This window comes from Camelus ferus, chromosome 21 (genome assembly GCF_009834535.1).
Source record: "Camelus ferus isolate YT-003-E chromosome 21, BCGSAC_Cfer_1.0, whole genome shotgun sequence".
NCBI classification, from domain to species: domain Eukaryota; kingdom Metazoa; phylum Chordata; class Mammalia; order Artiodactyla; family Camelidae; genus Camelus; species Camelus ferus.
Window position 1 is genome coordinate 24,914,739 of NC_045716.1, and position 14,183 is coordinate 24,928,921.

The 14,183-nt window shown below is 45.3% G+C and overlaps 1 protein-coding gene across 2 annotated transcripts; it reads left to right on the plus strand.

The window, feature by feature from the left end:
- The first annotated feature begins 1,560 nt into the window (after positions 1–1,560).
- Positions 1,561–6,516, plus strand: MCL1 (MCL1 apoptosis regulator, BCL2 family member). 2 transcript variants are annotated; one of them, XM_032464352.1, is made up of 3 exons: positions 1,576–2,431; positions 2,776–3,023; positions 3,551–6,516. In XM_032464352.1, exons 1-3 carry the CDS (start codon positions 1,741–1,743, stop codon positions 3,665–3,667), a joined length of 1,056 nt encoding a protein of 351 aa, XP_032320243.1. In that variant the 5' UTR covers positions 1,576–1,740; the 3' UTR covers positions 3,668–6,516. The 2 variants fall into 2 exon arrangements, with proteins under 2 accessions (XP_032320244.1, XP_032320243.1); XM_032464353.1 differs by lacking the exon at positions 2,776–3,023 and having other exon boundaries at positions 1,561–2,431.
- The last annotated feature ends 7,667 nt before the right edge of the window (positions 6,517–14,183 follow it).

Below are 14,183 nucleotides of genomic sequence, written 5' to 3' on the forward strand. Positions count from 1 at the left end.
GGGGGTATTATTTAGGGAAAATTATGCACACAGAAATAAGGCAAAAAGATGACCACATGATAATGCTAGAGCTTTTTCAAATAACTCTTTCTAGGGTCACTAGATTATCCTGGGGAATGTAATTTTGTTTGATTAGCACCCAGAAGTTTTACCTCCCTCAAAAATTAGAGGGTCACATGACTGAGGATGGTATGAAGAGGCCTTGGAAATAATTTAAAAGTAAATGATTAGCCTCAACTTGGAAAAAGAGAACAAGGTGCTTTGGTAGTTCTGGAAATTTTTATCAGCTGAGTGGAGAGTCTCCCAAAACCTGAATTTCATATAGGGCCTAAAAACAAAACAAAACAAAAACCCTCTGCTTTACCAGACTGAGGAATAAAAGGGTTGAATAATTAAGAGAGACAGTAAGGATAAGAGCAAGAGTTTTTTAATTAGAGAAGCGGGAAGGCAACATGAGATACTAAGTACACCCAATTTCAGGCACCAAAAACTAGATAACAAGGCTATTAGAGCACATCTTAGTTCCCATACCAGGACCTTTTTTTTTTTTTTTAATGAATTCTCTGAAACATAGGCATATTATGAGGAGGACATGTGCTCACAGTCTGGGGAAATTTCAAAGGATTCAATACATGCCTACAAGACAGACTGGCATATTCGGGGTGTCAACAATGCTTTTCTTTTGAGGTTAGGACTGTGGCCTGTATAGTTATCCTAAGAACAAGAGCCATTCTTAATACGGAGTGTGCACTAATCCAGAGGTTCCTCTGACTCTGAATAATACCAGTGAACTAAAATTCCCCGAGGACAGGACCTCCCAGACCTCCTGGAGACATGCTGACTCCTTACCTCTAAGCTGCATAGACCCTTCTGTTAATGTTAACTCACATACATGCTATATAACAGGATCCTTGTCCTCAAGGGGTTTACCCTTAGATTCAAATGTTTCTTATTATTAACATAAATGAATGGTGTCAAGAGCCTCAGAAGAGAAAGGCTTGTATGTAAATAACACCACAGAATAGAGATGGGCCATGGTAGAAAGAAGATAGGAATAAAATTAAGCTGAGGCAGAACAATTTCATTTTGTCAATTTACAGAAAAATGATTCTATAGGACACTCCATGGAGCGTCCCCATTTCCAAACAATGTTGGAATGAGAGTAGAGAGCTGAGGATGTGCAGAATAACTACAGGTTCCCAACAGTGCCTTTTATTTATCCCTGTTATCTAAGACTGTTGTTCCCCATCCGTGGCGGAATTTACTCAGCTTCCTTCCTCAGCCTCTGAGTGACTCCACGGTTAAGGCTTTGGTGTGGGGAAAAACCCTCTGGCACAAAAGCAACAGCCGGAGCTCGCAAATCAGGGCTCAGGGAAACACCGAGACGGCCATTATTAGCCGCCAGGGTCCGCGTAGGGAAGGAGGGCGAGCCCACCGAACCAGGTGCCAGGGCCGCCGTTACGTAACCGTCCACGAGAGCCGGAAGGCCCCGCCCAGCCCGAGGCCCCACCCCTGCCCTGACCCGCCGGTTAGGTGCCGTGCGCAGTCGCCGGAAGCTTCCGCCCCTTCCCCCTTTTATGGAGATCAAATTTTTTTAAGAGTGCTGACGCCACCGCGTAGGACGGGCCCTAAAACCGTGATCTAGGAGCGCCTCTCTCACTTCTTACTTCCGCTTCCTTCAAGTAAGGAGTCGGGGTCTCCCCCGTTTTTCTCACCAGGTGGCGACGGCGGCGGCTTGCGATGTTTGGCCTCCAGAGAAACGCAGTAATTGGACTCAACCTCTACTGTGGCGGGGCCGGGTTGGGGGCTGGCAGTGGCAGCGGCGCCTCCGCTCCCGGAGGGCGGCTTTTGGCCGCCGGGAAGGAGGCCACGGCCCGGCGAGAGGTAGGGGGAGGGGAAGCCGGCGCGGTGATGGGCGGAAGCGCCGGCGGGAGCCCCCCGGCCACTGTTGCGCCGGACGCCCGGAGGGTCGCGCGGCCCTCGCCCATTGGTGCCGAGGGCCCCGACGTCACCGCGACCCCCACCAGGCTGCTATTCTTCGCGCCCTCCCGCCGCGCGTCGCCGCCTGAAGAGATGGAATCCCCGGCCTCCGACGCCATAATGTCGCCCGAAGAGGAGCTGGACGGCTACGAGCCGGAGCCTCTCGCGAAGCGACCTGCCGTCCTGCCCTTGCTGGAGCTGGTCGGGGAGGCCAGTAATGGCCCCGGTACGGACGGCTCACTTCCCTCGACGCCTCCCCCCGCAGAGGAGGAGGAGGACGAGTTGTACCGGCAGTCACTGGAGATTATCTCTCGGTACCTTCGGGAGCAGGCCACCGGCGCCAAGGAAGCGAAGGCAATGGGCGGGTCTGGGAGCGCCATCCGGAAGGCGTTAGAGACCCTACGACGGGTCGGGGACGGTGTGCAGCGCAACCACGAGACGGCCTTCCAAGGTAAGCGGGTTAGTGGCGAAGGTCGCACTTGGTTTTCTCGGCTCTCTGGACTCACCCACCTTCGATGGGTGGAAACCGAAACGAGTCAGTTGAAATGACTCTCATCCTATTTCTGAAACCAGAATATTCTGGCCGTGAGTCATTGTTTCCGCCCACTTGAGTCTTCTGGAAATGGCAGTTCTGTTCAAAGCCCGGAAAGGGTGGGATGTCAATTTTTAAGCGGGATCGGCCTTAGTTCTATAGAGCCCAAATAGCGATTTCCCCCGCCGTGAGTGGGCAGGAGAATCGTGCCCTGGTTTAGACAAAGGAAGCCGTGAGAGCCTGCATGCTTTTCTTCCTCTCAGGCATGCTTCGGAAACTGGACATCAAAAACGAAGATGATGTCAAATCTTTGTCTCGAGTGATGGTTCATGTTTTCAGTGACGGAGTAACAAACTGGGGCAGGATTGTGACTCTTATTTCTTTTGGTGCCTTTGTGGCCAAACACTTGAAGAGTATAAACCAAGAAAGCTGCATCGAACCATTGGCAGAAAGCATCACAGATGTTCTCGTAAGGACAAAACGAGACTGGCTAGTCAAACAAAGAGGCTGGGTAAGTTTGTTCTAAGGTTGAAGAGGGGCCTTGGAGTGGAAGTGGAATGGAGAAAGCCCGGATGTCTAAAGGTTTTTAAGATGCATAATTCAGTTTTCAGGCTCTAACTTATGGACCTCTGGTTGCTTGATGTTGATATTAAGTAGTGGGTCCATAGAGAGTATGGTATCATTGTCTTGAACTGTTGCATCAAAAATCCTGTTTTTCTGTAGGCTCTTTTACTCGTTGAGCCTTTTGCTTTGGGCATTTTATTGTAATTCAGCTGGATACTCCTCACACCAGTGGATTCAAATTTTGAAGAAATAAGAATCACCTGGGGATGAGAGTAAACTACATTCATTCTTGAGGCCCCCTCCCTTTTAATTGCATAATGTGTGTCTTTTTTGCAGTCTGGGAGTAAATAATAATTGATTCCATGTTGCATTTTGGGGAGAACCTTAAATACTTTTATCTTTTCTTTGTAAATAGTGTTTTTAAGCCAGTGGAAGCCCATACTTGAAAATGTGCTTTTCTTTTTTGTTTTCTAGGATGGGTTTGTGGAGTTCTTCCATGTAGAGGACCTAGAAGGTGGCATCAGAAATGTGCTGCTGGCTTTTGCAGGTGTTGCTGGAGTAGGAGCTGGTTTGGCATATCTAATAAGATAGCCTTTTAAGTGCAATAATTGGCTCGACCAACTTCAGCCACCAAAACCATATACATCTGCTGTGATATCAAATGTATTTATGAATTGGACTTCAAGCTGTCCACGCTGTAACCTCCACAAGTTCTTCTCTAGCAAGGGAGAAAAACAAGTGGCAGGAGGATTATGGCTAAAAGGAATAAATACATGGGAAAAGTAATCCCCTCTTTCACTGTCTGAAGGAAGCCGAGCTTGTTTTCGGCAACAGGCGAACTTAAGGAGGCCATGGAAGAGGACTTTTAGTTTTAGTGAAGATGATAAAAGTGGAGAGACTATCTTGTCTAGAACAGGAAAGTGGCCAGTAGCCGGGGTAGTCACAGAGTTCATTAAATATGCCCATTGAATTCATTAACTTTTTATAGAGTTTAAAGAGAAGCACTAACAACGCCAGTGGTGTGTGCACAATGGATTTAAGCTACAAGTGATGGAACTATGACTAGAAGCCTCAGTACTGTACAACAGTCAGGGGAAGCTGTTTCCCCTGTTTGCTTTCCCAGGTGTACTTCCTGAAGAATAGAAAGTCCAAGTGCTCAGGACGTTTATACCTGTTCAGATTTGACTTGTTTTGAGTGATTCTTAGTCTATTAGCCTAGTGTAATGGCCAGGAACTTGATCTAAGGCTCAATTACAGTTATGAATTAGGATTATCCTCAGTTTTTAAGACAAAAACTTGTAAATGTATTTGTCTGTAAAAATTGTATATTTTACAGAAAATTATTTCTTTGAAATGTAAAGAGGGGAAAGTGGAATTTAGTTTTTTCATACCCTTGGAAATTTACAACTTCTGTAGTTAGGAACCTATTTCTTACAGCTTTTCTATTGTAAACTTTGTTCTAGTCCTAGATTGTATACAAAACCAGCTGATGTAATTGTATGCAACCTGGTTGTAGTGGAACAATTCTGATTTATAACTATGCAGGATTTAATTTTTCCTATCTCATTTTGGTAAGTATTCCTTAGATAGGTTTTGGGGCAGAGCGGGGTTTTGGTTTCGGTTTTTTTTTTTTTTTTTTTTTTTTTTTAAATCTGAGACAGAAATTGAGGAATAGAAATTAATCCTTCGTTATATGTGGATTGTCAAAAATTGAGTCAAGGCAGAGTTGTATTTGGGGAGTGGGGCACACAGGCTGATGACTTAAAAAATAATGGGCTCTGATTGGGCAACTACTCATTTGAGTTCCTTTCATTTGACCTTGTTTAATTGGTGAAATTTAAACTGAGCTCATGAGCTAATCTTCAAAGCTTTTGCTAAAGCATTTTCAGCTGTTCCAAGTGGGACTTATTAGCAGTATGTATAAAAAGATCATATCAGGTGGATGAGAGACATTTGATCCCTTATTTGCTTAATAAATTGTAAAATGATGGCTTGGAAAAGCAGGCCATAATCTAACCATGGTGCTATTAGGCTTGCTTGTTAAACACGGGTCTAAGCCTAGTATATTAATAAAACAAGTACTTCATTTCTGTTAATGATTTTTAAGCTTTGTCTCAAATTTTTGTATTACATTGGCATCTCTTGTGGATTTAAGACTTGATGTTTTATCATACTTACCGTTTACTTCCTATCCTTCCTTGAAATTTCTTGCTGCTTGTTCTGCTTCCTCTACAGTTACTCATATACATCGGTTTCTGCAGACTTACCGTGCCATCCATGAACTCTTACTAGCCCTTTCAGTTTTGGCACTAGGAACCTAAGTGGCGACCCTAGAGTTCACAGACTTCCATCCTTCTTGAATTTTGTCCTCAGGAGGTGGTTGTACGATGGGTGCTGACAGTAACAGTCATGACGTGAGAAGAGTCCCTTTTCCTTGACTGATACCTTTTTGGTTGTTGCTTTATCCTATCTTGGGGAGAAAATTTCAAAAGTCCCGTTAGGGATTTTCAGAATGGAGAACAACATCTTAACCTCTCAAGTTCCTTTGCATTTAAATGAGCTCACTGAAAGTTGTAAAAATTGGTGGGCTCTGGTAGACCTCAGTTATATAAAAGCTACTGGTAAACTGAAGAAAGCTTCCATAGAGGAACTAGGGTCATTTGAAAGCTTCAGCCTCCAAATGTGACCTTTAGTATGTGGACGCCAGACAAAAATAGGCGTGAATAAAATGACTAAGAATGTAATAGGGAAGAATTGCCCTGCCTGCCCATCTCCGAGCCATAAGGTCATCTAGCTAGAGCTATTTTTACCTGTGTATTTATCGTTCTTGATCATAGACCACTTATTTATATCATGTCTGTCTCTAAGGACCTAAAAGCACTTTATGTAGTTAATCTTAAGATCTGGTTACGTGACTAAAAGGCCTGTCTCCCCATAGCCAGTTGTGGAATAAATGCAGAGATGTCGATTGGTGGAGTTTAGGGGCCCCATTTCCCAGTTTACTAGGTATGACTGCTGAAATGTAGATGAGAATCTTAGGTGATACTTTGGGTCAGGGGCTGTGAGGGCTTAGGGAGCCCAAGTGCTCTGGGGGGGAGAGTGGGTGGTTCTGTAGGGAGAGGAGGCATGTGTTCTTAAGTGCTGACTAGCTGCACAGTTCAGGCAAATCCTCCAAAATGGAAAGGGAGGAGGGGCTGCTTGGAAAGATGGCTCGCTCAGCAACTTCTTCCTGACGCTTCTCTCAGGGAGAAACCTGCAGTCCTCTAGTGTCGTCCGTGCACATTCTATTGGGGGTGAACACCTTGGTTGGTAAACAGCTAACTCTGTTGACAGCTGTGCCAGGAAGGGTTAGGACCAACTACAAATTACTGTGGGCTGTAAATGTGTCCCTAACTTCCTGTTTTTCCTGAGAAGAAAATAAACCTTTTATTCAAATACAAGGTGTGGTACGGTTGTTTTCTAAACCATTCCTGTTTTCCTTCCCCCTCTTAGGCAATTATCTGAGGCATGTCAGCTGAGCAAATAAGTGAATTAAATAGGTGAATTAAACAGCAAAAGCCCCATAAAACTGATTTGCCTTAGAGCAGGAGTTTCCTTCAGAAAAACCCCTTCTTTCATTCAAATTAGAGGTGTTGGCTTTTTAATTAAATGTATTACTGCTCTAGTTTGGAATAGTTCCTGTACATCTTAATACAGAAATCAAATTCCCTGTCTTGATATCTGCTAGTGTTGGTATAACTTGGGTTAAGAGGGTTCATTACAGGGGTTATTGAATCTCCCCACCTCATTAAACCTTTTGAGACGAGTGAAAGAGCTAGAAGAATTAAGACTTGATAAGGTTCTTCGTACTCACGCTTCAGTACTTTCCCCTTTTCCCTGAGAAAGGTGAGAATAAGGAAGTCAGTATCAGAAGCCCTGTCCTGTCTCTTATTTTCAGCTACCTTGAAAGGGAGCCAGTCACCATGGAAACGTGCAAATAGGAGCTTTGCATATTGGTTTTTAAGCCCGGGCACCAAATGCTACTAGTCATGCGAACAGGATTCTGGGCTTTCCCCCAATCAGGTTTTGTGCATTTCTGTTGGGCAGCCCCTCTTTTGCTGGAGCTTGACTACCAAAAGGGGGCAACTTTTTATCATTACAAAGAAAACTGTTTTGTACAGTGAACTCCCAAGCTGAGCAGTGGATGGTGGATAGCACAGGACTTGAGGCCCAAATCTTGATCCGAGTTAAGTTCTGCACAGCACTACTGCACCTGTTGCTGTGTTGTGATGTGAAGCTCTTTCTATGGCAATATTCCTTAGTTTAACACCTTAAAACCTTGAGTCAAATGGTAACCAGCAGCATGAGTCACTGAGGGCGTCAACATAATCAGCGCTTCCCCTCATCTGACACAACTGGGCTTTTTATTTAGTTCCGTTTTTCAACTTTAGTGCCAGCTCTTGCTTCATAACTGTTTCAGAACATTTTTCTTTAAAGCAGTTGTGACAGCTGGAGGGTTTTACAAAAGTTGAAGTGAAATAATTTGTCCAACTGGTGTGTAGCATGGCTCCAGCCAGATGCCCAGAGTACAAGCCCTTAATTCCTGGGGTTGGAGCTGATCGGCTGTGTCTGTCTGAATTTATCCTAGTTCCTTTTGGCTCCTCTTGTTCAGTGATTGTAGAACTTTGTCTTCCTGAACCCTCCCACACTGTTCAAGGCTTCTGGTTTCAAGATTTGAAATTTTAACTCTGCCCCTGTTTAGTTTCCAAGCGGTTACAATGTTATCTTAGTTATGTGAAGCATGTGGAAAGATGGGGGTTGGGACCTCTGCCTCTAGGCAGATGGAACAGATCTCTCAGAATTCAGAGTTCTTTACTAATGATTCTCATGAGGTAAAAAGAATACTTATGGCAGGCTTTTGTTCCCATGCTATCTATACTGGTTTCATTTTTGCAGTTACTTTCTTAACCTGCATAGTACTACCTGACTCGGGAAGTGTGTTTGGGCCAAGAATACTACTCTGAATTTTACCCCCTCCAAGTATCTGTTTCCATGGCTTGTTTCTGCCATTGGTTTCTGTATTCTTACCCATTTTGCCTTCTCTCCTCAAACCCTATTCAGGGATTACCTTAGTTCATTAAGAATGTTTTGACACTGCAGTGAGCTAAGACATTTAGCAAGCTCAAGGCAGTCAGATGTCTGTTGCATCTTCATTTATTATTACCTGTCAGGGGACTGCTTACTGTGCACCATGCACTGTTGGATGCTGGAATTATAAAGAGACATTCTTCCCCTCAAGGAAGTCAGTCAGAAAAGACTAGGGATGGGTAGGGTATAGCTCAAGTGGTAGACCATTTGCTTAGCATGTGCAAGGTCCTGGGTTCAATCCCCAGTACCTCTAAAAATAAACCTAATCGCACTCCCCTGCCAAAAAATTAATAAAGTAATACAATACTAAATAAATATTCTTAAAATAAAACTCATTTAAAAAAAAGTGTAAGAGGACACTGAGAAGTTCACATTTATAGTAGGAGATTTCAGTGCCCCTCCCTCAATAACTGATAGAACAAATAGGCATAAAATCAATAAAATAGAAATCTTGACAAGCACGACAACCAACCAGGCCAAACTGACATTTACAGACTGCTCCACCCAACAATGGCAGAATACATTCTTTTACGTGCACACGTAACATTTACTAATACTGACCATGTACTGGGCCACAAAGTAAATCTTAACTTTAAAATGATTTGTCCACCACAGTGGAATTAGATCAATGACAAAAACAAGAACAAAACTAGGGAACAGTCAAAAGAAACATGACAACTAAATGATCTTTGCATCCTGGATGAAAAAAAGCTGTAAGGGAGATGACAATTGGGGGAAGTTTAATATGGGCAGTGTGTGAGGTAGTCCCGTATCAGTGTTCAGTTTCTTGAGTGTATTGTATCGTGGTTATGTAAAAGATTATCCTTGTTCTTGGGACATACATCTGAAGAATTTGTGCATAACAAATCCATAGAAAGCAAGCAATTGTAGCACAACGTTAAAGCTCACAGTCTAGCAGGAATGATGACACAGACAAAAATAATCAGAATACAGTGTACAAAGTGCTATAATAAAGGTATATAGGACAATGGGTGGGACAAAGCAGGGTGACAACTTCTGGAAGTAGGAGGTGGTCAAGAAGGCTTCAGAATAAACATTTTGAGGTTGGACCTTAAAGTGAGCAGGAAACACGCACAAAAGCATGGAGTGGAGAAAGAACCTCGGCTGGGGGTAGGAGAGGGGGAGACGCACAGGTAATTTTTTTCTTCTCATCTCCCCTCCCTGCCTTCCCCTTCACCATAATGGCCAGTGAATGCTGTATCTCTCCAGTTTCTAACATTTGGGGCCTTATATAAAAGTACTGCAAAACATTGGTAGGAAAAAAAATGTCTCTTTTGGTCTCAGAAGTGTGAATTTGGCCCCACACCACCAGGTGGGTTGAGTTTATTTGGGAAGTAAAGAAGATAGACACTGTTGTTTCCTCTGTCTTGTTAACCAGTTGGCCCTGAACACACACACACCCTAAGGATCAGACCCATCACTGGCCCCTGGTGTAGGAATTGGCACCAGCAGAGCTGCTTTGAACAAAGTCATCTTAAGAGCACCTAGGATAGCTCGCTCAGACATCCCACCAGCCATCTCATCCTTTACCCACCCAAGTTCACATAAGCAGGGAAAGGAACCAGGTTTTTAAACAGACCTGCTAAGCTCTCTGCAGAACAGAATTTACTAACAAAGAACAGCCCCTCAAAAGTTATTCAGCTGGACCCCAAGATACTGAATGGTGGCTCCACTCTCCCTAATCCTGTTCCCGTGGGAGACTTGATCACAGCTATTCCCATCCTGGTTCAAAAAACTAGTTTGCTCTGACTGCCCAGACTTCCCCACAGGCTGCATTCTTGCCCATGAGCTCATTGTTTTGGCTTCTCTGCCTGTTTAAATCCTCAGCCAGTGCCAGAAGTCTCAGTCCAAGCCCCCTAACTAGCTGGGGCTGCATTCCATTCAGAATTCCACCACCCCCACTTGGTTTTCTTCCCGCCCTCCGCGGTCACATGTGTGTGTTTACTCAGGTTGTCCTGGAACAAGGTGTGCTGGGAAACAGCCAGGGAAGCAGACAAGGAAAAGAGTGTTTAACTGTTGGGTTGCTACCTGAATTTGATGAGTTTTCTACTTTATTTTGATTAAGAAATGCCTTTAATTCTGTGCCCCTAAAAACGGCTCATTTTCTTGTCTAGTAGGAGGAGCTGGTTCCAAAAATTGTGCTACACATTTCAGCCTCCCCTACAGGGCTGGTACGACTCAGGTGTTCAGATCTGGGAGGAGGTAAGGGGCTTCCCTAGGAAACATCTCCTTCATGAACATTTTATTCCTGAATCTCAATGCCCAGATCTTTCATGCATTCCATCCTCAGCTCCATTCCTGAGGCTGCCTGGAGCGGTTCCCACCCACCTCCTGTCCTTGGTGGGAATGAGGTGGTGGGGGGAGGGGATGGGGACAGCTGGGCTGCTGCAGGGAGCAGCTGTTCGGTTTCACTGCTTTGTTGCTGACATTTCCTGAGAGGATAGCTTGTTTATTTCCTTAGGCCCTGAAAGCCCAGATCTAAGACAAGGTGGGGCCCACCTCAGCTGGAGGGCTGTGGGAAGGGCATTTCTCTTAATTTGTGAAGTTTTAAGTCAATACTGTATGCCCAGGCAGCACACTCCTTTCTCTAACTCTTCTCTCCATCATTAAAACAAAACTGCAGACTGAAACTGTGGGAGGTGACGTTTTTTCATTTCTCAGAAATCCTCCGTGAGGCAAAGCAGAGAAACAGAAAGAGGGAAATAACTGTGTTGAAATGAGGTTTTGTCTGTGTGCATGTGTTTTGAAATGAGGTGGCTTGTTTTCGGCTTTAAGGAACAACAGCTCTGCAGAGGAGCTTGGTAATGGTGGAGGAGTGGCTGGTTACCTGCTTCCTGGCCCCTCTCCCCCCACCTCAAAGTGTGGTAGCTGGGGTCAGGTCTGAAACAGAGGTTCTGCAGGTTCCTTTCCCCACCGTGAACTGTCACAGTGCTACTGAATGAAAGGAAACTTCTAACACAAAATAAGGATTTGGTAAGCAATCCCAGATATAGATTATTTTAAAAAGAAATGCAGCTGCATTGCTTCTAAGTACAGAACATATCAACACACAATTTTGAGTGGTAAAAATCTGTCCTAAGGAAGAAACCTGTGACTCAATTATTAATACATAAGCCTATGTTTGCATGACAGTGTACCTTACGCAAAGACGGTATCTATATTTAATTATTTCCTCGGGCCTAAATGCTGAATGTATTTGAAAGGATTTTTAATTCCTTGAAACTGTGAGTTGAAAAATAAAATTTAGGCAGGATTTTCCGAAAATGCTGAAAAGTCATGAAAGACATTTGAAAACAACAGAAACACTTGAATCCATTCTGGATCACTGTGGCCCAAATAATTGAGTATTTTGATAAAGGGGTGCCCTATGGGAGTAAGACTGAATAACAGAACAAAGGAATTAGGTAGAATTTTATAAGTGAAAAGCGTAGGTCAGCTGCAATTTTCTCTCCTGTAAACTGGGCTGAGCTGTCTTCCCTACCTTATTATGGGGAAGATTTAAAGTCAGAATATATTCAAGTGCTTTATCTTAAAGCACTATACAAACATAAGGAATTTGGGGAAATATCCCTTGAGGGTTTATTAGCCCCTATTAGCTGTGTCCAAATCACTGAATTCCCTGGGAGAATCCACTAAGAAGTCAGTAGATAGGACATTGAATTAAAAGGTTCTACAGCCGTATTTTGAAGCAAAGACCACACAAACAGGACTTTCTATGGCTGAGCAGAGCAAGGGTCCACCAGATGGAAGAAATCCCAGGGGTAGGTAAACTCCCTGCCTGCTAAATCCGCCTATTGCCTGTTTCTGTATGGCTTGAAAGCTGAGAATGGCTTTTGCATCTTTAAATGGTAGAAAAAAAGAATATCTGGTGACACATTAAAATTATTTAAAATCAAAATTTCAATGTCATCAAGTCTGACCGGAGCACAGCCGTGCCCACTGGTTTACATGCTGTCGACAGCTGCTTTTGTGCTGCAACTGCACAGTCAAGTAGTTGCAGCCAAGAGTCTATGGCCTGAAAAGCTGAAATATTTCCTCTCCAGTCTTGTAGAGAAAAAGGTTGTCCACTCCTCTACTAGAGCTAAAAAGGGGTCTTATGATGTCATGAAAGAGGGAGGCAACCAAGAATTAACAGGAGTGAAGGGAGGAAGAGATGAAGGGAGGAAGAGATGAAGGGCGGGCCTGGGTCTAGGGCAGATCAACTCTGCCCCATCAAGGGCGGGGCCTTTGCCACCTGGCCTTTAAGCCTAGGGACCCCAGGGGCACACACAGTCTTCTCCCTTTATGAGTAATCCTCCCTCCCACTCCCAGTTTCTTTTCCTCCTCACTTAAAGTTTTGTAGAGCTATCTCTTAAAGAGATTCAGGCAAGCTTGGAAGTATGCAACACACACACACACACCCTCACCCCAACCTGAGACCTTCCTGAAACGGAACACATACCTCCTCTAACACAGAGGTTCTTTCCTAAGACATGCAAACACTGCTTTCTGGTGCTGGCTGATAAAATACTCCGCCTGTCTGGTTCCTGGTCAGCGCTGCACCTGCCCCGCAGCTGGTGTGGCCTATCGGAGCCCGTGGCGCTGGCGGCTGCGGCCCAGGCGTACCTTGCTTTGGACTAGTTTTGCACATTCCTCCCCCCAACCCTTTCTACCCTCTGACTGCAGCCCTGAGACACGCTCTAGAGTTTTCCCCAGTCTACAGGGCCAGGGAGCCCAGAGTCAGCTTGAAGATTTGTGCTGTCTCGTTTGAGGTTAACCCAAACTGTTTCTCTCTCCTGTTGACAGACTTAGACTTAGGTACTTTCCTGAGGCTTTCTACTTCCTGTAGAAGGTGCCTCCCACCCTTTAAAGCTGACATCTCTCCATCACCTGCCAGTGACAAATAAGCCCCTCAGCTCTGACTTCCCCACCCAGCTACCTCCCAGAGCCAGGGGTGGCGGATCTGAGGGATTCTGGTAGCAGAGAGGGCGGGAACGTAGGAACCCCTCACTCCACCCCAAAACTATAATCTCTGGTCTGGCATGATTCTCCATGCTTCAGGGAGAGGAGGGATCACCCTGATTCAGTTTGCTCAGGTTGGGGGGGGTGTTAAGTTCAAATGAAGTCTCTATTTGTAAAACTGGGGAGAAGGGGAAAGCAAGAAATGAAAGAGGATCTGGTCGGAGAGAATCTGGAGGGAACTTCTCCTTGCATTTTGTTCCCACCCTAATCCCCCTGCCCTCCTAGTTCTCCAGGTCCTTCCCCAAAGGGCTCCTGAGAGACGGTGTCTTAAGGTTGAGACACTCATGCTGTGCGCCAGCAACTGGGGCCCTCGGCTCTGCTTCACCGCCAGTTGCCAGAGAGGCTGAATCTGGATGAGTGAAGAGTCCAGATCGCCTCAGACCCACCCCTGCAGCTGTGAGCACCTGCTTGTAGGGAGGACCCCAGGTGGGGGAAGTCTAGAAGTCTAGGAGCTAAATTTAGTCTGAAGGCAGTAGCTTAGCTGGGTGGGTAATTACCCTGGGGAAGCTGGGAGGGGGCGGGGAGAAGAATTCTGACCCAGCTGAACTGAGACCTCACAAGTTCATCCCTCAGTCCACTGACATAGAACCACAGCCCCTCCCCCTCCCCCAGCAAACACTCAGAAATGAGAAGCCCTAGCAATCTGCTGGCCTTCTGCACGCTTGATCTCTCTTGTGCACATCAAGTGTCACCACCCCACCCCCACCTCAATTCTCAGGGGTCCAGTTCCTCTGAGGTCCTTCCCTAAATTCCCCCCAGGGCACCAAACCTAAGGGCCCCTCCACCACATCTCCCTGACCTTGGGTTACAGCTTCCTCTCTCCCAAGCCCCTCCAGAAGGCTTCAGAGGTCAGCAAGGAGGTATCCGGCCACACTACTCTCCTCGAAGGGGACAGGAAAAGGGGTGATTGGGGTCAGGTTCCCCTTCCTGAAAACTTTCACACTGATCCGCATACTGG